At 37.8% G+C, this 24,909-nt stretch overlaps 1 protein-coding gene across 1 annotated transcript in view; it reads right to left on the bottom strand.

Annotated features, from left to right (window-relative positions):
* Window positions 1-894: 894 nt before the first annotated feature.
* The window catches only part of TSPAN8 (tetraspanin 8), a 31,254-nt gene continuing 7,239 nt past the window's right edge, over window positions 895-24,909 (bottom strand). The window contains exons 2-8 of the mRNA XM_049625968.1: window positions 19,231-19,293; window positions 14,494-14,631; window positions 12,954-13,028; window positions 12,749-12,856; window positions 8,326-8,460; window positions 5,469-5,552; window positions 895-1,044 (exon numbers count right to left, since the gene is read on the bottom strand). Coding sequence (XP_049481925.1) covers window positions 991-1,044; window positions 5,469-5,552; window positions 8,326-8,460; window positions 12,749-12,856; window positions 12,954-13,028; window positions 14,494-14,631; window positions 19,231-19,293 — 657 coding nt within the window. The 3' untranslated portion in view covers window positions 895-990. The remainder of the gene's footprint in view (window positions 1,045-5,468; window positions 5,553-8,325; window positions 8,461-12,748; window positions 12,857-12,953; window positions 13,029-14,493; window positions 14,632-19,230; window positions 19,294-24,909) is intronic.

A 24,909-nucleotide genomic window follows, 5' to 3' on the forward strand; every position in this document is an offset into this window, starting at 1 on the left:
GTATACTGGTAAATGTTTAGCAGCCAGCTCTCGAAAGAAAAAAAATCCTGATTTTACAGCATTTGCCAGGTCCCATGGTATAAATACTCCCACCATGGTGGATTTCAAGTTACCAGTGTGGTATCACTGAGCACAGATTACATCTACAGTCTGCCTGGCAAGCTGGTGTGAGCCAGCCTAGCACACCACTGGGGGGTGCATGAAGGGACAATCTGGTGTGCTGAAAATGTTCTGTATCTTGGTCTGGATAGTGCTTACACAGGTAGAGTCTTAAGAGTGGTTCTTTATTACATGTATATTATACCCCAATAAAAAGTAAAATGTAAAAATGTCTGAGAACTAGAAAGACGAAAGCAGTTATATCTACGTCCCAGAGGAAGGTCCAAAGAGGGACCAGAGATTCAAAGACCAAAAGGCAGCACTCGGAGCTTCTTGCCTCACCTTCCCCACCCCGTCCCAATAGATAGGAGGAAAAAGAGAGATACCATTAGTAAACACGAGCACAAATGGAAAAGAGATGTTGGCTTTTTTAGCTGGGCCACAATTTTTCAACTTGAGACTCAATTCTGTCTTATCACCAATGGTTGATACGGCACACAAAAGAGAGTGTTGCTTCTGAAAAGCCCACATTCACTGCTTTAACTATGGCCCTGTCTGTCACTTAGCAATGAAGATTATTCCACTGGGTGGCTCCAGAAGAAGGTTTCAAGCACAGTACCACCTGAACACAATGATCAGACGTGAAAATACACCAGCACAAACAGTGTTACTTTTATTTTAAGTAAAAATCACATTCATATCATTTTCCTTGCGTCGCTCAAATCTTAAATATGTTCAGTATGTCTGGAATATATCTGTGATCTAGCTAAATGAGACGTTTTAATAAGACAGCTGCTCCTAACATGTACAGCACTCATATATTTAAAGTTACAAAACCAAAGCAAAATTTTAAAGGGGGTTGATGGGTGATACCTCGACACATCCACAGATTCATTTGTTCCCAATCTGGCAGTACAGGACCATAGAAAATACCAGACCAAGTATCTAGAAAATAAAATAACAAGATTAACATGGAACTTAAAATGATGGCAACATTATAAATAGAAAGAACATTACACATGAAAAGATCCTGACTACTGACAGTTCTAATCTTATTTATCTAAGTTATCTCCCTTCTTGGGAAATTGGAGCCTCCAGTGGGACAAAAGAGCATTGAGAAAGCTTTCTGAGTATTGTTGTGTTTCAATCAGGGTTTTTAGATGGCCGATCTGCTTCTAACTGGCCCAATTTGATGGTGCAGAACTGGCTACCACCAGAGCACCCTACCTTTCTGGAAAACACACACCCTCCTGTGGGGCATCTACCCTGGAGCTCTGGAGAAGTCAGGCCTCTGGGGGCTAAATACACCTACTGCTTCCATGAAAGGGTTATATGATCATCTGGTTTAGATCATCTGCAGAAAATCAAGGAGTCTAGAATTTCTCTTGCCATATTTTTAGGCATCGCCAAGAGGAATGAAGAAAGTAACTTTTTTTTTTTCTTAAAAAGCTTCTAAATCTGTGGGGAATAGCTTAATTCAGGAATTTCCTTTGAAGTGAAAAAGTACAGCTGAAAATCTGGGGCATAATTTCCATCTCATTAAATGGCTCTCCCAAGGAATGAGGGACCCCAAAACTTGCCCTAATTGGCCCTGCAGTTAGTGCTTTGCATGCTGTGGCTTTGATGTAGAAATGATGGAAAGGTCGAAAGTTTCCTCCCCACCAGAAGCAGGAGGATCATGAGGTGCCATTTATGCTTAGTCATCTCCAATGTTCCTACTGTACTGAGGCATCCTGCTTACTAAATCTTTCCTGGAAACGAATCTCAAATGAGAACTGATGGCCAATACCTTCTTAAAAACAAACCAGTAGATTTTAAGATTTTTTTTTTTTTGCTTTTGAGAAGATTCTTAAAAACACACCAATTCTCTGCAAAAAAAAATATGATTTTCATCCAGAATGTTCTAAAAGTCATTCTTTTAGAATGACCTGGAAAAGCACTGAAATTCAGTCTTTTTGCCTTTGTCCCAAGCTTGAAGTCTGGGAGACAAGTACCAGGACAGAGTAAAGAAAGTGGTCAAAATACTGGGATAACGCAAATCTCTATTGTCATTCACTGTCACATCCTTGAAATGGAAGCCCACCATTCATCGGCAGACAAGACACTTAATGTCACACTTTCTTGCTTTGGAAAAGATAATTTATCATTGCTCATAAAAATGGAAATAATTAAAAGGGATTCGTCATACGGTAATGCATGCTGAGACTCAGGTAGTGTGCATGAATTCCCACATTGTGAAGCAGTCTAAAAAAATGTTACACAGTTCTCCTTTCCCTCTTTTAACTGCTCTGTTCCTGGGACCTCCTGCCAAGCTAACTTGTATCCTACAAAGTGGTGACTATCATTATCAACTGCTTCTTTTTTTTTTTTTTTTCTAATTAAAATGAGAGTGAAAGCACTGCTTATGTTTTATGCTTGTAATTTGCTGTAGTCAAATAAGGAGAGACATGATAACCTGGTCATTTAATTCTGAACAAGGAGAATTCCGATGCCTATAGATAAAATTTTCTAACAAAATAAAGCATCCTGCATAGATCCCTAGCATCTTATCTGAGGAAAATTCCTCAGGTATGTGGTCTTAACAGAGCCTTGAAAATAACCATCCGCCACAGTCTGCTACAGCCTGTGACTAAACAGATTAACACCAAAAGTCTAAATGCCAGTGGGTAGTTTTTTCATGTGATATTTTTCTATGGAAATAGTTTGAATGTAATTTCTGCAGGAAGATATTTGTTTCTTTTTCCTTCTTAAAAAGAGGTATTACGTGGGGGCCTGTGCAAGTCCCAACCTGTCTGTGGTTTGGGCTTGCTATCTCCCTCATAAAGCAAAGTAAGAGGGTTTGTCTTCTGGGAAGACAAAGTCGTACTCTCCTCTGAAGAAGCCTGCCATATAGTTGGCTTTGGCGTCTTCTGGGAATTGGGAGGCAGGGATTGAGGCCTCATGAGTCTGGGTTTTCAGCTCAGGTAGAGAGAGAATACAGTGCTTGTAACCTCCAGGACTCATTGCTGTTAACCCAGTCTGGACTTCATGCTAGTCACACAAGTGGATTCCTTAACAATAAAATAGTAATAATACAGTTTTTAAAAAAAGCTATTAGAGTGATTTTTCTATCTATGTATTTTTGTGTTTTCTTGAATTTGAATTTGGGAAACAGAATGGAGATAGGCCTGTTAGGCAAGTAGTATTAACACCTGTAAGACAGACTAATGTACATTTTTTGGATACAGTTTTATAGACTAGATATTTTCAAAGCTCCTTTTTGAATAAAGAGAGAGGGAATATAAAAATGGATTTTTTTTCTCTTGAAATTCTAGAGGGAGGGCAGATTTTAGATTGAGGGAATGAACAACAAAAATGTCAAGCAGTTCTTTGAACTAACTATTTGCCATATCTACATATAGTCTAAAAATCGCACTTAATTTAACTGGCATTAACTCATAAAATGGTTATAATTTATGATATTACTATATAAATTCCATACCTATAAGTTACTCCATGGAAATTTTTTGTTAAGGTCTTTCCCTATACATGTCTTTAGAACAACCAGTAAAATATCAAATATGCAACAAATACATGGAATATACCAATTTCATAAAATGTTATTCCTCTTGTAATGCTATTCCTCTTGTAATCTCATTTTCCATTAGATGTATTCAGATTCTTGGCAATGTCTTTGGCTAAGATATGAGAGACATCAATCTTCCCAGTTGATTATGTCCTTATTTTCTCTGGCTTTGCTTTTGAGAAGATTCTTAAAAGCATCAGTGGGTTGTAGCCAGTCATAGTCAATTGTCTGAATTCGAGTCTAACATGGATTTGACACTTAATAATATTGACACTTACATTGAATACCTCATTTAAAGCCTGATCTTTCAAACATTCATTTGAAGTCTAGTCACCAACATATATTTGTGTGTGTTTTATGCTTATAAATGTATGAGTGCATATGTGTGTGATTCCTTACTCACCTCTACAACCATTAGGGAAAACAGAGAAACAAAGGACATTTTACAAAAGGCAGAATCAAGAAAAATAGACCTAGTATATGGCACCATTTGACTTCCACCATATATCAGACAAAAAGAAAGACAGCCATATCTACCAACAGAGAATGTGTCATATTTAGACCTATTCATTTGGACTACGAGGAAGCAATACTCAACAGCCCAACTTACTGCTTATAGTACCTACCCTTTCCCTAATGGTTGGTGGGAAACTCTACCACTAACCAAAAGACCACTTAGAACACTAAATTGCTTCATTCCCAGCTAAAATTCCTCTCTGTTGGAGGAGTGGCTGAGTGGCTCAGTCAGTTAAGCTTCCAACTTTGGCTCAGGTCATGATCTCACGGCTCCTGGGTTCAAGCCCAGCATCAGGCTCTGTGCTGACAGCTCAGGTCATGATCTCGAGGTGCGTGGGTTCAAGCCCCGTGTCGGGCTCTGTGCTGACAGCTCAGAGTCTGGACTGTGTTTCTGATTCTGTGTCTCCCTCTCTCTCTGACCCTCCCCCATGCATTCTCTCTCTTTCTCTCTCTCTCTTTCAAAAGTAAATAAACATGAAAAAAAAATCAAAATTCCTCTCTGTTGGTAAAGTGGCACAAGTAAGAGGTAGAAAGTTACCAGAAATCCCAAGGAGGACATTGTACTACGTTCCATGACAGTGAAGCATAAGTCACTCATCTGACCTAACCAGCCCTCAGAGGCAGTAACCAGGAAAACACATCACATATTAGAATTCTTGCCAATGTCCTGATAGGGAATCAAGAGTGAATTGACTCATTTGATATCTAAATTAACCAAAATCTGGAATTATTCAAAAAATGCTTCTCTGAAATGGTTTTATTTCATCTTTTTAGCAAAGAATTTTAGGCCATATAGAAAGCATCCTTGGATTCTTTAAAAAGTCATGCCAAGAAAGTCCATCAAGATAAAAATCCTACACAGGATTTTTTTTCAACATCAATAATCACATTGTTGAGAATAAATATATAAACCTTAAATTTCCTTTAAAACTTCTTCAAGTGAGTCCATAGTCCTTAAGGCAACTGTCTCTAGTTTTTAAAAGTTGTTAGATTTCTCTTGTTAGTCCTTATCCAGGACTAAGAACTGGGTGGAAATTAATTCAATTTTTGTTTCCCCGTAGAGAGATCATTCATAAATAATGGTCTCAGCCCTGCTCAATTGGTAAGATTGTAATCCTCTCCCCAGACCAAAGACTGCTAGAAAAAGATGCTAGACCTTGGGCGTTGCTACCCAATGTTTTTCTCAAGAACCTGGTTTACATTTGGCTCACTAAAAATATTTGTTGGAATAATTAATGAATAAACAAGGGAATGAATGAAGAATCAACATTGCAAGATAATACTATACCTCAATTACTGCCAGTCCAAACGCAATTCCAATTACTATGAGAATATGTTTTGCAACTACGTCTTTTATCAAAGAAATGCATGGCTGTTAAAAAACAAAACATAAGAAGTTACCTTGAATCAAAACTTGGACCTCACTTTAAGATATTTGCCCATTGGGTTGACTTTTTACATTACTACTGAGGAACACACTCAACCAAGAGGAATTGGATTATATCACTCTGCCCCTCCACACTCCTTAAAAGATTGTTAACTGTGGTTTGTTCATACATTAGAAAGCACCAAGAAGTAAACTTTTGCTTCAACTGTCTCATTGCTAAATCTAGGGATCTTTAGGCATAAATAATAATTTTATCCTAACTTCCAATTTTTCATTTTAGAGTTATTATCACTTTGACTGTGTACTTTTTAGGCTTGTAATCTGTAGCAAAGAGTTTCCTAGTTGGGAACTTTCATTTTCATTTTTAGAACAAGGTTTTTTAAAAAATCCCTTAATAATATATATCAGGGTTATTTTTACCTTAAAAAGGAAAAAAAAATATTATGTCCACTATTTTGTCCTTACTTTAGATAAAAAAGAGAATTTAGAAAGCTGCTTATCTGCCACATTTATTGAATTTATTCAAGCTAGCATGCAATTTCAAGCTTATAACATTTCAGACCAAACCTAAAAATTCCAACAATTTTAAATTATATGGCTAATTTTCAAAATGGAAAAATACTACATAATGTAATAGTGGTATTATCCATATTGCCAGAAAATATATCACTATCCCTATGATAGTTATATATGCACAAAGGGCTAACAAAACATTGCTCTGGTTAATAAAATAAGAGTTCTCCGTAAAAATGAGTAAAACATTCTTTTCCCTCTCATTCTTGAATGTAATTGGTTTCTCCATTCACATCTGATCCAAAGTGGTAAACATTAGAGTAAATTATTATGTCTTTTAGGGTTAACTATGAGATTAATGATCTTATCTACTGAGTCACATTTATTATATTTGAGGAGCTTTCGCCCTCTTTCCCTTCCAGATAACCAGGTTATCTTGGCAAAAGGGAGAGGACAAAAAAAAAAAAAAAGAAATGTGAATTATGGCCATTCCAGATTTCTTATTTTTCCAGACTTCTTGCAAACTACAGAAGTTTGCAAGTACAGATGGAAGTATTTTATGAATTTATGGCCCTCCTTTTGGGAAACGAGTGCAGCTATCAGCCTATCTTCAGCTGAATTATGTGTGAATTTGAAGGGAATGTCAATTACTTTTTACGATAACGCTAGAGCTTTGCAAAATCTATCCTGAGGAAAAACATCTTTGAGTTGAATCTTAAACAGATAACAACTGCCACTGAATTTACTAAGTTCCTCATTATCCGAAGTAGAAACTGCACTCATTTACACCATATTTATTTACCCCCTTCCTTGCAGATACTGCAGCACTAAATTAGGAGTATAAAAAGTAAAAATAAAACTGTTTAGTGATACTACTTGGACAATTAAAAAAAACATGGTAGCTCTGTAGTCTGGTAGATAACTTCTCCACATGAATTATTTTAAATATTGGTAATAGCAATTTTCCTTTAGAAAAGAGTCTCCTTATTTTGATTGGATTAGTAAAAAGGGATGTGATAGCAGGAGAGAAATTTCCCCTGAGATGCTTTCTATTTCCTAATATGTAATTAACCTTAGTAGCCATTACTAAGCCAATGGCAAAATCAAACTAATCTTCAGGTATTACAGAAATTAATTCATTGGATTATAATAGCTTTAACATATCCCTCTGCCAACTAGATTATGATCTCCCAGAGGGTCCAGAAGTATGTGCGATTTTAGCAAGGGTCTGTCTGAGACATAGTGGGCACTGAAGAATAACAGCGACTACATTAAACATTAATATTAATTATCATTTTTGTATGCATTCCTCCCAGGCAGAAGGAACAATTTATGTAAAGCCCTCTGGTAAGAGACAGATATCATATCCTCTAGGATACCTTGAACCCTGAAGACTGAGTTAGACAGAGTTCCATAATACCTCGTGCCTGCCCCTATCTAAGAATTACCAATAATTCATTTGATTGAAGTTGCCTAATTATCTCTCTCTTTTCACTATTTGAACATCAGTTCCATGAGTGCAGACATTGTGCCTGTCAAGAATGGATTTCCAGTGGCCAATAAAAGGTCTGGAGAATCGGAGGGAGTCAATATTAATTGATGAATTAAGCAATAATAAGAAATATGACATCCATATATTGATGTTTACAAGTGACACAAATGTGACATTTACAACACATAAAAGATAAACCCAACTTTTTCAATATACTTTCAATGTCTGAGGCAACTTCTCAACTGGAGCAAAAATTAGGCAGATTTTTTGATAACATTTAGTATCCAGAGCCCAACCCCGAAAGGCCAGGTCTACGCAATTACTTGAGAAAAGGAACATTTCATAAGAAAAAGAGGTCTTTATTTGATAACTAAAGTGAAAATATAGATTTCCAGGATTTATGTTAAAATAGAAAAAAAAAAGAGAAGAGTAATGATTAAGGTCACCAAAGAAAGGACATGATAAACTTTCATCAGTTAGCTTGTACTTTCATTCTCCTTGCAGTGGGATGTTTCTTTGATCTATTAAAGTTGACTTCAAATGATATCAGACTCAGAAAAAAATGAACTAATTTCACTTTTTTATATCTGCTTTTATCTTTAAATAGGATTTATTTTTTATTTGGGAAATTCCTGGGACTTTTATATCATGATTCCTATTGTAATCGCTGCAATTTAATTTTTCTATAGAGACTTTCATTGTGAAAAAAAATTAATGGAACCACTTACTGTATCAAATTTGATTTGTCCTCACCTGTTTGTAAACATATATGCCATCATACAATGTACAAGAAGAATCTGATGGACCCGGACATGCACATGACTTGGAATTCTGTTGAAAATTATTTCCCCAGTCAGCAGGTCCATTGACCAAACCACAGCATTTAAACTGTTGGATGAAAAATAGATATAAAAAGCTATTGTTAAAGAAGATAAAAATGTTGTCAATACACTGAATCATATTCTTCTAAAACTATTATTAAGATGTTTCTTATACTAAAATATCATCTAAATCACCTCACCAACTTTTCTGAATGTAGAAGCAAAAATACAGGAATCTTCCGTTTTGACTTTAATATTCATGAACGAAAAATAGGGTTGCAGATGCATAAGTCTCAGGAAGTTGGAGAAAAGATGAAAAACCCACCTAGTTTTAAATGACAAAAGAGAGGGGCAGAATCAAATCTATGTATCCTAGATTTTGGGAAAGAAGCTTCCAAAGAGTCCATGAGAGAGTCAAGGTCTCTTTAAAGAACTTTTGCCCAAAAGAGATGAGAGGTTTTAAAAAAATTATATTTCCATCTTTGATCTTTGATCATTTTTGGAGGAGAGGAGGAAAAGAGTGAGAGGCTTCTCAAAGGACAAAGTGGCTTAGCAGGCTTCCCATAAGTCTGAATTTAACATGGACATCTGCAAAATGGGGGAGGGGTGCAAATGAAGGATGAAACTCTTAGGATAATGTCAAGGAAGTTTAAGGCCCAGAATATACTGAAACACTTAGAGAATTTGTGGTCGTGTTTTGGGAAGAAAAACAAGGAAACCAAAAGCCCAATGACTCAGGGTATATGGCACATCATATTATTAGATGAAAGAGAAAAATAACTGTCCCTCATCTTGTCCTATTTGCTCTTCATGAAGAGCATGTCCTTTTCATGTTCTATTCTTCATGTCCTATTCAACTCTTCATGAAGAAAGGTAGAAAAAAAAAATTGCTGAAGAAAACAGAACCAAGAGTACATTGTTTTCTAGGCTCAGATGCATTGTAATGCCAGGATATTGAGAAAACCTTCACTTCCTCACTGGGTGACCCACATTACTTAACCTCTCCGTGCTACAGTTTTTTCATCTGTAAAAATGCAGATAATAGTAGTTGTTCCCAATAGTATGTAAGTTGTAGATTTGTTGTAAAGATAAAAATGGGAAAATTGATGTGAAGATTTGAAGTGCTTAACCCAGTGCCTGACTTGTAGGAAGTACTCAGTATATGTTAGGTATTATTGCTGTTGTTTCTATTTTGCAGTGGTTGTTGTTTCCATGATGCTCTCACGTGAACATGATCTGTTCAACACTGGTATCAATAATTTAGATAAATATTTGGAAAGTACCTTTTCAACTCTGTAGTTGATATAGAGCTGAGAGTGATGGTTAACACACTGAAGACTGGAATCAAGTTCCAAAGTTAGTTCAAACAATGGACTCAAACCAACAAGTTCAACAGAGGCAGATATAAAGCCTTGGACTTTGGCTCAAAGACTTAATTGCACAAATATATGACTCATCAGCCATCCATATGACAAAAAGCTAAAGATTTCAGCTGGTCCCAAGGTCAATCCATATTAGCAAAGAGGGCAATCTTGAAATAGCCTCCTTTCTTGTCTTCCTATCATGTCCACGATAGACATGATTAATTGCGTATGCTTTCTGATTAAATAATCTAGAATAATATTAATTTATATAGAGACCTAGATCAAAAAAGAGAAAGTCCCATTGTATGCACTCACAAATCAGTCCATATTTTGAATACAATATACCTCAGGATTCCTCAGGGAAGCCTAGAAACAGAAGACAAGGTAGGAGGTAGAAAGGCTAAACTTGGTATGATATCTGGTCACCAGATCAGTTGTGAGCAAAGTTGAAGAAAAGTTGGTCAAAACTCGTTGAAAGTGTTATACAAGCTGAATGAACAAGGCACTGTGCACCGAATAATACAACAACCTCTAGACAAATAGTCATCACCAAGAATCCGAGAGGGGCACATTCCATTAGTATGTTAGCAGAGAGTTCATGTGAGAATTCTCTGAAATTCAAAGAGAAAACCACTTAGTGTCTACAATTTTTGTCCATGTGTGGTGGGGCCCCAGGTCATCCAGCCAGAGTTTGGTGTAGGACTCTTTATCCTAATCCTATCTGTTACTAAAAGGGAAAAACCCTGGTGGAAGAAAGAAAGAAAGAAAGAAAGAAAGAAAGAAAGAAAGCAAGCGAAGGAAGGAAGGAGAAAGAAAGAAAGAAAGAAAGAAAGAAAGAAAGAAAGAGACTCGAAATGGACATTAAGAAAGAACTATAGTACTGTGAAACAGGAAGCTTCAGGCATAGGATTAGTGTACAAGAACAGAAGTAATTCAGAAGCGTGCTACGACACACAGAACATTTAGAATCCCATGGTTGGCACTGAGATCTTGGATATCAGAAACAATGTGCAGCAAAGATGATTCAGGACCCAATCCAGAGATCCAGTGGATACCTACAGTATATTTTGTCTTAGGTCAACCACCTGGGAGGATCAAGGATGCTCAGTCCCACCCAGGGAAAGAATTGGGTTGCTTAAATCATTCCTGCTTTAAACCTGGATTGGTCTGGGCTCTAGAGTAGGATGCTAGAGGGGAGGGGATCAAGAAATGCAGCTATGGGGAAGCCGGGAAAAGCACAACACAGAGGAAGTGAAGCAGGGACTGACTCCTATCACGTTTCAGCTCTTGGAAATGATGCTTTCAGCAGAATTTTTACAAGCTGGAGTCTATTCAAACAGGAACTGGGGAATGCTCTGGAATAAAAAGTCATCTGATAAATAGTTCAAGAAACCAAGGATGTTTCAACTTGAAAAGCAAAGCTTTTTACAAGTCATACAACAGCCATTGTCAAAGAAGTTGCAATGTGCTAAAGCATCAGTAGATTTTCTTTTCCCTCTAAAACTCCAGAAGGAAAAACTAGATGATGTAAATCCTAGGGAAGCAGATTTTGTTTCAAATTAAGAAAAAACATGCTAATCATCAGACATGGACATAAATGGGATGGGATGGCAAAAATCGGGGCACTTTCAATTCTTCAATTTTTAAAAAAAATTTTTTTTTAACATTTATTCATTTTTGAGAGTGAGAGAGACAGAGCATGAGCAGGGGAGGGGCAGAGAGAGAGGGAGACACAGAATCAGAAGCAGGCTCCAGGCTCCGAGCTGTCAGCACAGAGCCTGACGTGGGGCTCGAACTCACAGACTGTGAGATCATGACCGGACGCTCAACTGACTGAGCCACCCAGGCACCCCAACAATTCTTCAATATTTAATGAGAGACTGGATGAACATAAATATAAAATACTCCAATCAATGTATCATGTTAAATGAATCATGTCAAGTCATGTCAGGTCAAATGCCCTAAATGTCCAGCTCTCCTCTAAGATTCTGAGAATTTCTATATGTGAAATGAATCTTCCATGTAGCTAATATGATTTGAACTCTGAACAAAGAAGGTGTGATTAGGAGTTTCACAAAGCAATTTTTTAGACACACCTTAAAGCATGTGTCATATTTAAAAGAAAGAGAAAAGGAGTAATTTCTAAGATAAGGTAGGGAATGATGCCAAGTCAGGAAGGCAGAATTATGTAAGGGAGCCTGAGTAGACAAACCTGACTGGACTAGGGTGGTTTTGTGTTATTTTGTTTGATGGGGTAGTGCTTACTAACGTTAAAATATTAAGTAAGAGCCAGAGAATGTAACACCTTCAACATCTGCCCAAGTTTTGACTATACCCTAATGACAGAGAAGCAGTTTCAATAACTAAATATGGGAGGGGTTGATATGCCAGTTTAAAAAATTAACTAGTCAGACAGCTGAGTTCAAATTCCAATCCCATTACTTGTTAGCTGTCAGACCTCTCTAAGCCCTAACCTACTTATCTGTAAAATAGGGATAATAAAGATAATATTATCCATCTCAAAGAGTTGTCATAAGAGTGAAATGAGCTACCAAAGGTAAAGTCTAGTAACACTAAATAGCAATAAATGATAGGTATAATTATTTTTATGACAGAGGGGGCAGATATGGAGGCAGAGAGAGAGAGAGAGAGAGAGAGACTCTCAAAATGCTCCAAACACACTACCCTACTAAATGGTAAATATGAAAACAACTATTGATTTGGCTGAACTGAGGCTTAATTGATCATAAAGATTTCTTAATCTCTGTCCTTCTAAACTGCTTCAAAACCTCATAAGAAGCTGGAAACAGAGTTAGAAATATTCTTGGATTTTTACTATTGCAGAGTGACAGAATAATCAGTCAAAATCTGCAAAGTGGAGATATGTTTTAACATTAAATAATCTTTAAAAATCTATAAAAATATCTTTAAAAATTAGGTAAACACGAAACCTATGGCAAACTACCCAGATGACCTACAAATTCAAATTACCTCTTCTTGAAATTCAGCCAGGGCTTTCTGGAATGCTTTGGCATCATTATCTGCTGCTTCCAAAAGCTTTACATTTTCATAGAGAGTCTCATTCAGAATGCGCTCGGACTGAAAATTGAAAAGCATTGTTAAATTATTCATGCCAGAAAGTACTATTTTGATTTTTCAGACTTTTCCAAAATTATCGTATGTCATGTGTACGCACCTCAGATTTGAAAGTAGCTCCTAAGATGCCTGCTGCTACTTGCAGAAGCAGGATCAAAAGCAAGCCTATGAAAAACTGGAAAAAGAAAGAAATGGAACACATGTTATCTCCAGGGCATTCAGTGACATCTTGGGACATTTGAGCATGGTGTTTCTTTCTCCCGTCGGGATCATATTACTGTTGGAATAATAACTGTGTTCTTCATTTATTCTACCCTTTGCCTCAAAAAGCCAATTTGGGGGCCATTAGTGGTCAGAAACATTTGCTTCAGACACCAATCAAGCAGTGTTTAAAACAAAAATGTATGGATAGGATTGTAGACATCAGTGTGATGTTGAGTGGAGGGAAGTTTGAAAACTTAGATACAGTTACTTGTGTATTATCTTTCTCCTCTTTCTTCATCAAACACAAACTCACACAAACTTTAAAGCAAATTTCCGAAGTGACTTCAAAACAAGTTTTCTACCGCTACCAAAGTCACCCAGGGTCTTGTTATAAATGTAGACTCCTGAAACCTGCCTCAGGTCTACTGAATCATAACTTTAAAGAATGCGGTCCACAGATTAGGTTTTCTCTTTTTAAAACCAGCTCCTTGAGTAATTAAATTCCCCAAACTGCAAATGAGACCTATTGATCAAAAAGTAACCACTAGGGATACTATTAAAGTCCTGCTAAAGCTCTGTCTCTAGCTTCTCTCTTAATAAACAAACAGTTAACAAATATCTTTTCAAGGACAGACACAATACTTATTTTATTAGAGGAACAAGCTTAAATGAGTTCTGTAAACTCTAATGTTAGATTTTATTTAACAAATACGTCTTGGTCTTTATCTAATATTTTTCTACACCCATTCATCATTCTGTTGTTCATGTGAAAAGTAAATGTCTATGGGTTAGCCCAACCCAATCCATCCTCCTTGAAGCTTTCTAAGTAGCAAATCTGATTATGTCAGTCCCTTATAATTTTGTTACCGTGGGATATGATTTGGTGCCGTCCACATTCAGACCCATCTCCCATCATTTACTGAAAGCAGCCTCTGCCTGCCACGCTCCAGCCATACCCAAGGCCTTGTAATTCTCTAAATGTGCCAGCATTGTCCTGCCAGGCTCTCTCCCTGGAAAGCCCATCACACCCTCACCCACACAGCCACCTTATTCCCTTCTGCTCCTAGTTTGAAAATTCTCTCCTCTACTCTTGCCCTCCTCTTCTTGGACCATTCACACTTGTAGCTAATAATTTGCGTGTCAGTCTTCCCTAATGTCTTAATGTCTATGTCTTTTAGCACAGTATCTGGCACACAGCACGTACTCAGTAAGAGTGAATGAATGAATGAGTGAATGAATAAATGGATGGATGAATAAATGAAATTTCTCAGGGTACCTCTAATCTAAGCTAAAAATAGTACTCTCTATAATCAAACTCTTTAAACAGAAGTTAAAGTTTCATCAATCTTGGCAAATTCTTTTGACAGACAACGGGGATGGGAGATAATCCTCCCAAGTCTGAAGACTGAGTATTTTGATTTGTCTGGAGAACTCACCAAAAGAAGCATGCAGCGGCTTTCTTTCACGGCACCACAGCATCCCAGGAAACCCAGAATCATGATGACAGAACCCACAGCAATCAAGATATTCACTGAAACATAGGGGTTAGTGCTAGAATCCCCAGGGCTGAGAATCTGAAAATAAGAAAGGAAATTAATGACAGAAAATCCCTTTCTTTGGTGTTTTTCAACAAATATCCATTGAGTACTTAGTATGTGCCTGACCCTATTCTAAACCTTGAGATACTTCAGTGATCTAAACAAGCAAAAATCCTTGCCCTTGAGGAGCTTACAATCTATTGAGGTGTTACTTATCTGAATAACATTTCCAACTTCCATGTGGTATGGAAGAAATATAATAGGCTTTTAAAAGACCAATTATTTTTAAAAGCTTAGGACAAGTACTTTCACCCATGATGTGATCTTTGGTTTGCATGTTTGTGTTTTATATGTAAGAGTAGCATTGTAAAGCATGCATTTTTATGCCAATTTAATTATCTAAATTAGAAAGGCAAATTTCTCAAACTACTGACAGATGCGACAATATGAATGAATTTCAAAAAACATTGCGGTGAGCTAAATAAGCTATATTCAAAACTGTACAATTCCATTTATATGACATCCAAGAACAGGTAACTCAGAAATCACAGCGGTGCTTGACTTCGAGCGAGGTAGGAAGGAAAGACGGAACTGACAGCAAAGGGATAGGAGTGAACATCTCTAGGTTTATAAAAATGCTTTGCATACTGACTGCAATGGTGATTACACAGGTCTATATATTTGCCAAGACAAACAAAAACATTTAAACTAAGAAAATAGGGTCGCCTGGGTGGCATCTGACTCTTGATTTCGGCTCAGGTCATCATCTCACGGTTCATGAGTTCGAGTCCCACTTTGGGCTCCACAGCTGACAGCACAGAGCCTGCTTAGGATTCTCTCTATCCCCCTCTCTTTCTCTCTGCTGTTCGCACACTTGTACACTCTCTCTTTCTCTCTCTCTCTCTCTCTCTCTCTCTCAAAATAAATCAATCAACTTTTTTAAAAAGTTTGAAAAAAAACTAAGAAAATAAGTATGGTTCTTGATATTCCATATAATTCTATCTCCTTGTTCCCAGAAAGTATAGTCTGTAGAGTCTTCCAGAAACTCTTTATTTTGCCTGTTAAGTAATGGGATATTGAAGAAAACATCCTAGAGCTCTTTATGTTGGCTTGGGCTACCCATCTTCTGCAATTCAGTTCTTCTCTCCAGCAACACACATACTGTCCTTCATCACCTTCATCATACCCTGCCTCAATCTACCACTTGTCCTCTAGATATATCACAATCAAAAAGTGAAGCCTTGTGCCTGTGTTATACATAAGTACTCCATGTGGCCCATCTGTCTTGTATGATCTCTATCTACTGGGCTATTTCCAAGTGGAACACTACTTGTTAGACTAACTCAGAGACTATGCCTCCTAGGATCTGCTGCACAGCATGTAAGTTAGCTCCCTTAACAGGAAATACAAAACAACAACAACAAAAAACAAAAACAGAAAACTACTGATAATGATGCATACATTTTTAAAGACTTTAAAAATCAACTCAGAGCCTAGAGGAAAGCTTCATTCAATGATCAGTGGAAAGTAATGCGTTGAAATTGTAAAAGCAGTAAAACAAAGATTTATATTCTAGTCAGGGTCCTTATATATAACTAAGTTTATTATTTATCCCTGGAATAGTCAACTAACCCTGCTGGGCCCCAGTTTCCCATTTATAAAGGAAATTGGGTCAGCCTCTGTGGTATCTAAGGCCTCTTTGTCTCTAAAAGTCTATGCTTACAGACAATGTTTCAACTTACAGATTTAGAAAGCTTGGTTATGTCCCAAAGACTTTTTTTTTTCAGGTTTTTTATTTGTTTGATTTTTGTTTGCTTGCTCATATTGGAGCTAAGAAATCAGTTTTGTTAATAAACATGCATGACATCTGGGTCAAAATAGATAATGACAAGAAAAGGAAAGGAAAGGGAAGGGAAGGGAGGGGAAGAAAAGAAAAAAGGAAAGAAAAGAAAAGAAAAGAAAAGAAAAGAAAAGAAGAGAAAAGAAAAGAAAAGAAAAGAAAAGAAGAAGAGAAAAGAAAAGAAAAGAAAAGAAAAGAAAAGAAAAGAAAAGAAAAAAAAGAAGGCCAGCATTAGGAAATCCACTCTACCCCCTCACCATCAAATACCCCTTCACTAGAATGTCGTGGCTGGTGCAGGCAAAACTTAAGCCTTCTGAGAGGAATAACTCACTGTCTGAGTTATCAGAACTCTGCTTAGATAGGCCAGATATAGAAATAACAGGTCAAATATCTACAAGTGTGATGGATGGTGCAACCAGCATTTATTCAGCAGGTAGTGAAGTACTTCCCTAAGACTGGTCTGGGCAGGGTGACCCCCTGCCAGGTACTACCGGCCAGAAAGCAGTGTGTTGGATGCCTGGAGGTCACTGTTTCAAGTCCAGCTACACAAGTGGCTATTCTTTTTCAGGCAAGAAATGGAAATCTGAGTTCAGCTGTTTGTTCCAGGAGAGGCACAGCAGAGTTTTAAAAGCTGTCTTGGATGAACAGTGTCTGTGTGTATTAGGACAAGGGGAGAATTTCTAATGGCTGAACCTTGATCTTTGGATTATAAGGGATCTCCTGGGACAAGAATGACTGTCCATAGGCTTTTTTCCCTGAGGAAAAACAAAGTGTCCTTACGAGAGAGACATTTTTAGCACAAAGAGATATGCTAGAGGTTGTGCACAAAGACCTCCCTGACATTCTTCCTTTCTGTGCTTACGCTCATGTTTTTCCTTCTAAAACTGTTGCCTTTGTTTTTCCCCTGCTAAATTCGGTTTTTTGCAGTCTTGATTCTTTGTCACTGACTGCAGATAAAGACAAATCAAGCCAGTTTCACAGAAGTCAAGCTGGTTAATGATGTCCTAGCAGATAAGGGCTTTTATTCAGGGCGTAAGGCTGACAGAATGCAAGAGTAAAAATGTAACCGAAGATGCTGCCTAGCTCTAGTAATTCATTCGTGTCCCCAGATGTGGAGTCCCACCCTCTCAAGGACAGCAGTTTTTCTCTTAATACATTCAATGTGTGGAATTTCTTAACAGACTAAACACCAAATTTGTTTACCAGAAGCACTTGGGGGAAAGAAAATGTTCCCACATCAACCAGAAATAAAATAACATAAATAAAATACAGGCTGCACACATATCTTAAAAAGGCCAAAGCACCCTCTCAATAGGTGGCTGTTTAATCTCTGTGCTTAATTATGAGTTCCAAAGTCAGACATCCGCTTCTAGATAGCAGAGATTCAGTGCATCTTCAAATACCCTTCTAGAGTTCAAACCCAGAGCCCAAGCCCACCAGGAAGCCACAGTTAACATTTAAAAAATGTTAACTAACATTAATGTTAGTTAACTAACATTTTATCCTAACATATAAAAGTTTAGGAAAGGAATCAGAACAGATGTTAATTTGTTTTCAATCTTTCTTACAACGAGGCTGTCTCCAAAGGCATTCAGCTTAATCATGATGTAATAAGTTTTTACAGAGAATACATTACTTTAATTGCTGGCTTAATATATCTTAATGATTATCAACTAAGAATCAAAATTCCTCTTACAGAGAGAAATTTTATTTGGGCAAATAAATACCTTGAAAGGGCGCTAGCAGTAGATGTGATCCTGAATACTGGCAAGAGCCCAGACAACAAAGAACAAGGGGACTACAGTGCATACGGTTAAGAACAATAATTGAGGAATTTTGTGAGGGTTGGGTGGAGGGAGTGCTCCTGAGAAGAAGGGAGAGAGGAAAATGGGAGCAGGAGAGCCAGGAAACAATGCCAGGTATTATGCCGGGTAAAACCAAGAGAACGGCCCTACACGCCCTCCCCTTTTCTCCCACACACTCTCTTTCCACCTTCACAAATGTGTGCGTGGTATGGAACAGAAACAGCACACGTGCAGTCGAAAGACTGGAGCCAAAATTGACTCTATGAACTAAGCTTCCTCCAGACCTGTGGAGATCTTGGTAAGAGCTTTGCCACAGGGCGTGGAATGGTGCATGGTGAAGGAAAGAGGCTCGTGCTAATCTTATTTAGAGAGCAAGAAGCTGGACACCCCCAGCCAGCTGCTGAGTCACACTAGTGTGACCAGCTTCTTACTGCTATGAGGAGTTACCCTCAATGCCAGTTGATGCAGGAATTGCCAACCATCGTGGTACCTTGTTGCCTTTAAAACACAGATCCAGATTCTTCTTCTCCAAGAGAACTTCTCACCTTCTTTACTTTTGGACCAGCCTCCCACCTTGGGATCAGCCAAATGATTGTCAATACCTTGTATCGCAAAATTTGTTCTTGGTGTGGAGGAATGGTAGTCTGTACCCTCCAGCTACATTTCAGCCTGGCCTATGCAAATAACAAAGAAGGCTGATTTCCATTTTGGCCCCTTCAACCCCCACTTTCACAGCAATCTCCCTATCTTTGGCATAACACCTCTCCCTTCTCCAGAAGGCTTGATCCATGCCTAGCAAAGTGCCAGGCACACAGTGAGTGAGTGATCTTGATTAATTAAACTGAATTTTTAAATGATAAAATCACATACCAGCACAAATGACTACATGAGGCAATTAAGGAATATGCTACAGAAATATTTACATTATTATTGTCATTACTCTCATCATAAGAGGAATAAACTGTTTTGGAAACAGAGAAGCTTATTTACCTCTTGACCGTCTTTGCTTACTCGTACCCAAATCGCTATTGCCAGGATCACGATGCCACATAGCTGTAGAAAGGAAAAAAAAAATGTTAGACAACCAAGGCAAACTGCAGCTCTGATTGAACACACTCCCAGCCTTCCGGTTACGATGGTTTATCATTAATTATATATTACCACCTAAAAGAAAATCTGGTATATTCATGTGCAGGTAATTGCTAAAATGTTCTGCTGTGATTGGTAAATTTGATAAGAATAATTCTTTTTCCTGCCCATGATCCATTCATGGGTCTACAGACAAGAAATCATCACCACTACAGGGGAGGGGAAAAATGATTTTTTCATGTTTCAACTCGAACTCTGTTTTCGCTAGATTGTAATACACAAAAGATAAGTCACAACAGCTTAAAGGAAAAATATCCTTACTAGAGCCCTGGGCTTGTTTCTAAGAAGCTGTCTTGAACGAAAAAGGAAGAAAATAACTAATTATCAAACATTCCTTCAAGATTCAAGAAGCAAGAAATCAGGATAGACAGGGAACAGTAGTACATCTGACAAAATCTGCAGGTAAACAATAAGGGTTTACAACACTTTTTGTACCCAAATAAACTCTTTTAAAAACAAGCACTTTTAGGTTGTAAAGCTTACCCAGAGAGGAAGAACAACGAGCGACAGTACTTAAACTCTTAAATGCATTTAATGACTTTACCAGATTATTTAATTTGGACCAAAGCCAACACATAAAATGTGAAACACATTTTACTTTTGTGTAAAGAAAACCCTTGTCTTTCAGGGTTTGGTTTGCTTTTGTTTCGTTTCAGATATATATGTTGCAGCCTCGAAAAAAAAAAAAATCAAAGATCTATTATCAAATAGAGATGTTGAGAACAAGCTTGGTAACATAACAGACACAGCAGGCCTCGCAAGACTTTCTAGACTATTCCAGCCGTATGGTGCTCTGACAGAGAAATGCCCGAGTCCTCTGAAGCCCGGTGACCTTGTAGTATCATTGCTTTTGTGCATGGTTGAGCCATATGCTTGGAATGTCAAAACAGCAGTTTCACTTTTTTTGTAATGTTTATTTAATCTTGAAGGACAAAGAGACAGAGCATGAGTAGGGGAGGGGCAGAGAAAGAGAGAGACACAGAATCTGAAGCAGGCTCCAGGCTCCCAGCTATCAGCACAGAGTCCAACATGGGGCTTGAACTCAGCTATGAGATCATGACTTGAGCTGAAGTCAGACGCTTAACCGACTGAGCCACCCAGGTGCCCCCAACAATCTCACTTTTAATGGCGTCTCATGAAGCCTGCCGTGGAAATAGAGTCAAAGCCTTTGTTTGGGAATAGGACATACCATGAGCAGCTGAATAAGGGCAGAATATCTGTGTTCACTAAAAGATCTCAGAAAACATCATCTGAGTTCAAACCCTTCCTTTCAGGTAAAGAAGCTAGAACCCTGTGAGATAACAGTCACATCCTGAAAATCTGGCACCGCTCCTCATCCAATCCCGCCCTTCTATGTGCTCCAAGTGTTACAAAATAACAAACGCAGTGGAAAACCAAAGCTCTTTCTCAAATCGCCAAATAACCTATACAATTTAATGATCTTGTAGGCACACACTCGCACACACTATAAAATACAAACCACTGAAAAGACAGCTTTAGAGCCTGAAAACCCTCATTTTTTTCCTCCTGTTTTCCACTAAATCCTAATTTCCCTTGCAGATGGAGATAAATGCTCATTTTACCTGTTCTGTGTTAATAAGTAAGTCTATAAAAATTTATGTTGAATGACAATGAGACCCTCTGAGGTTTTCAGTAATCTACAGCAGTTGGATTTTTGTTATTCAATTTGTTCATTGATATTTTCTTTCTTTTATGAATCTCAAGCAGATTTACACTGATTGCCTTAATAGTTGGCCTGGCTTTTAGCTTAACTGAAAATAGTATTAATTATCCAAATAGGTATTATAGTTATTATCGTTATCTGATATTTATTTATGAGACTATCAATGAGAAAATTGTAGGAGGTCCTAGAGACTAAGACTGTGGTTTTTTTTAAACTCTTAACTTTTTTGCTTGTTTCTGTGTGACTTTTTAGTTTACTTTTTCAATGCTTTTAGATCTCAAATCATTGAGAAATCTTATGAAATCAACTCTATTTGCTCGTCAAATGATAACTTTTAGTCTTCTCAGTCACCAAAAGTCACCTGTAACATTCATTAACTTTAAAAGAAAGGTGTATCAAAATGAGACACTATTACATGCCCACTGAAATGGCCAAAATCTGAAACGCTGACAACCCCAAATGCTGGCAAAAATGTGAAGCGACAACAGGAACCCTCCCATTCGTTGCTGGTGGAAATGCAAAATGTCACAGCCACCCTCAAAAACGGCTTGGCAGTTTCTTACCAAACTAAACATGCTCTTACTATATGATCCAGCAATCATGCTCCTGGGTATTTATCCACACAAAAACCTGCACAAGGATATTTACAGCAGCATTGTTCACCCTTGCTGAAGCTTAGAAGCAGCCAAAATGTCTTCTAGTAGGTGAACAAATGAATAAATAATCTGTGGTACATCCAGACAAGAAAGCATTATTCAGACTTAAACAATATAAGCTGTCACATCATGAAGAGACATGGAAGAAGCTTAAAAGCATGTTACTAAGTAAAAGAAGCCAATCCGAAAAGGCTACATACTGCATGATTTGGACTATATGACTCTCTGAAAAAGGCAAAACTATGGAGACAGTTAAAAGATTGGGGGTTGCTGGTGGTGGGCGGGGGGGACAGAATGCAGAGCTAGAGCACAGATGATTTTTAAGGCAACAAAAATACTCTATAAAACATTATAGTTATGGATACATATCAAGGCCGTTATACATTTGTTCAAACTCATAGAGTGTATAAAACCAAGAGAGAAAGAACCCTAATGAAAACTATGATCTTTGGATGGTTATGATGTGTCAATGGCGGCTCATCAATTATAACGGATGTTTACTGCTCTGGTGAGTGACACTAATAACAAGTTAGGCTATGCATGTGTGAGGGTAGGGTATATGGGAAATTTTTGTACCTTCCTCTCCATTTGGCTGTAAACCTAAAACTGCTCTAAAAAATTAAGTATTTTTTTAATGTGTATTTTTATTTTTCTAAGAGAAAGAGCAAAAAGAGAGAAGGAGACAGAGAATCTGAAGCAGGCTCCAGGCTTCGAGCTGTCAGCACAGAGCCCAATACAGGGCTCAAATTCATGAACTGAACGGTCAGATCATGACCTGAGCTGAAGTTGGATGCTTAACCAACTGAACGACCCAGGCAGCCCCCCAAAATTAAGGTTTTTTTCCTAAAGAAAGAACATCCAATTATTTCAGGAGTCAAGAGTATTTTGCCCAATTTCAATCTTTACAATTAGATCAGTTTTCTTAGAAATCTTGAAGTCGGACAAACTATCATTTCCATTCCTATCTCTCTATTTTTTCTTCAAACTTCCTCTTAAAAACAGAAGAAACAAATGTTGAGAACACGCCATTCTCATCTTTTTGAAGATATTGGCATGTAAAACTTAGTCTTAAAGATATAAAATTATTAAATTTTATGCTGACTGACTTTAAAAGTAAATTGATCTTCTGTAAAGAATAATCATTCCAGGGGCGCCTGGGTAGCTCAGGTCATGATCTCACAGTGTGCGAAGTTGAGTGCTAAGTCCAGCTCTACACTGAAGTGCAGAGGCTGCTTGGGATTCTCGGTCTCCCTCTCTCTCTGCCCCTCCCCCATTCTCTCTCTCTCTCTCTCCCTCTCAAAATACACTTTTTTTTAAAAAAAAAAAGAATAATCATTCTAGAGTCATGGTTGATATTAACCTATGTTATCCCAGTTGTTAAAGACTGGCTATCATAATGGTTCTTTGAGCCTTTTTCCAGTTTGGCTTTGGGCGTTTGTCTCCAGCCTTCTTATGTTGTTTAAATAACTGAGAGTATAAATCAAGAAATAAGTATCCAGCTCTGTCCTACTTTCTGTTGATCAGGTTGTAAAGGAAATGAGTAGATATTTTGGGCCTCTGAGCCCAAAGTAGACGTGGCAGAACAGGCCTCCTTCCCCCCAGTGCCCACCTTCTGGCTTCTCTTTGAAGGAAGATCATTGTGGTTGCTACTCAGCTCTCATAAGACCTCTTTCTTTTTATGGAGTTAGGCTGCATTTTGTCTGAACCAGCATTCTAAAAAATTAGGTAATAATTTTGATGTTTGCTTTTGAGCATGCTATGGACTGAATTATATCCCCCCAAATTTACATATTAAAGCCCTACCCTACAGTTTGACTGTATTTTGAGATAGGACTTTATGAGGTTAATTACTGTTTAATGGGGTTCTAATCTGACATTACTGGTGACCTCATAACAAGAGGAAGAGACTTCTGTGTCTCTGTCTCTGTGTGTTTCACTTTCTCTCTGCATTGATGCATGGAGGAAAAACAATGCAAGGACACAGCAAGAAGGCAGCCATCTGCAAGCCAGGAAAAGAGCTCTCACCAGAAATCAAATTGGTTGGCACCTTGATCTTGGACTTCTAACCTCCAAGATGGCGAGAAAATAAATTTCTGTTGTTTAACCCACCAAGCCTGTGGTATTTTGCTTTGGCAATCCAAGCAGACTGAGACAGGAAAGAAGCTGAAAACTACAAAGTGGCAGGAAGAAAATGGAAGCACCATCTAGATCAAGGATAAATGGCATAGAACAAGCTGATTTGTCCTCTTCTCTGATAGTGTGTCCGCCAATCATCCCTACTCCTTCCTCTCAATTCTATCTTTTTTTAAAGTTTATTTATTTACTTGGGGGTGGGGGGCAGAAGGCAGAGAGAGAGAGAGAGAGAAAACAATCCCAAGCAGGCTCTGTGCTGTTAGCACGGAGCCTGACACAAGGCTTGATCTCATCAGCCGTGAGATCATGACCTGAGCTGAAACCAAGAGGCAGACTCTCAACCAACTCAGCCACCTAGATGCCCCTCAATTCTATCTTTGGATTTTATCACATTGTATTTGAAGAGTGTTGCACATGGAGGGAAGTGCATAGCACTATGCTATGAGGAAGCATGGATTGTGAGCTACATCATTATCGGTCCAGAATGGATACATTTTAGATAAGCTTAGGGGAAAGCTTCCTAAAAGTTTATGAAAGAATAAGAACACACCCAAATGGATAGCCTGGAAAACTACAAGATTTGTCTTTATGGTAATCCCAGAACACTAGACACCATGATTACAGGCGGTGAGAATCCCAACAGCCCTAACATTTTAGGACAGTACTAACATTTTAGGAAAGTTGTTAATTTTCAAGTTTCTTCTTCTCTTCAACATTTATTTAAAAGTCTAGTTTCATTGCATCGTGGTAAGATAATGCAGAGTGTGCAACTGTTGCTTATGTGAATTTTTTATATTAAATTATTTGTTTTCCATTTATTGTATCCTCTTCCTCAGGAATACAAATTGTCCTGGTTTTCCATTCTCTGTTCTACCATCTTCTTCCACCTCATTTATCTCTTTTTGATTTTCCTCTGGGAGAGCTTCTCAATTTGGGATTCTATATCACTGTATCCATTTCATGTAGTTTCTGGAGTGGATTTTAATTCTATCATTGCATATCGGGTTTACATGAACCATTTCTTTATTGTACCCATTTTCCTTTTCT

The sequence above is a fragment of the Panthera uncia genome, chromosome B4 (genome assembly GCF_023721935.1).
Source record: "Panthera uncia isolate 11264 chromosome B4, Puncia_PCG_1.0, whole genome shotgun sequence".
Classification (NCBI taxonomy): Eukaryota; Metazoa; Chordata; class Mammalia; order Carnivora; family Felidae; genus Panthera; species Panthera uncia.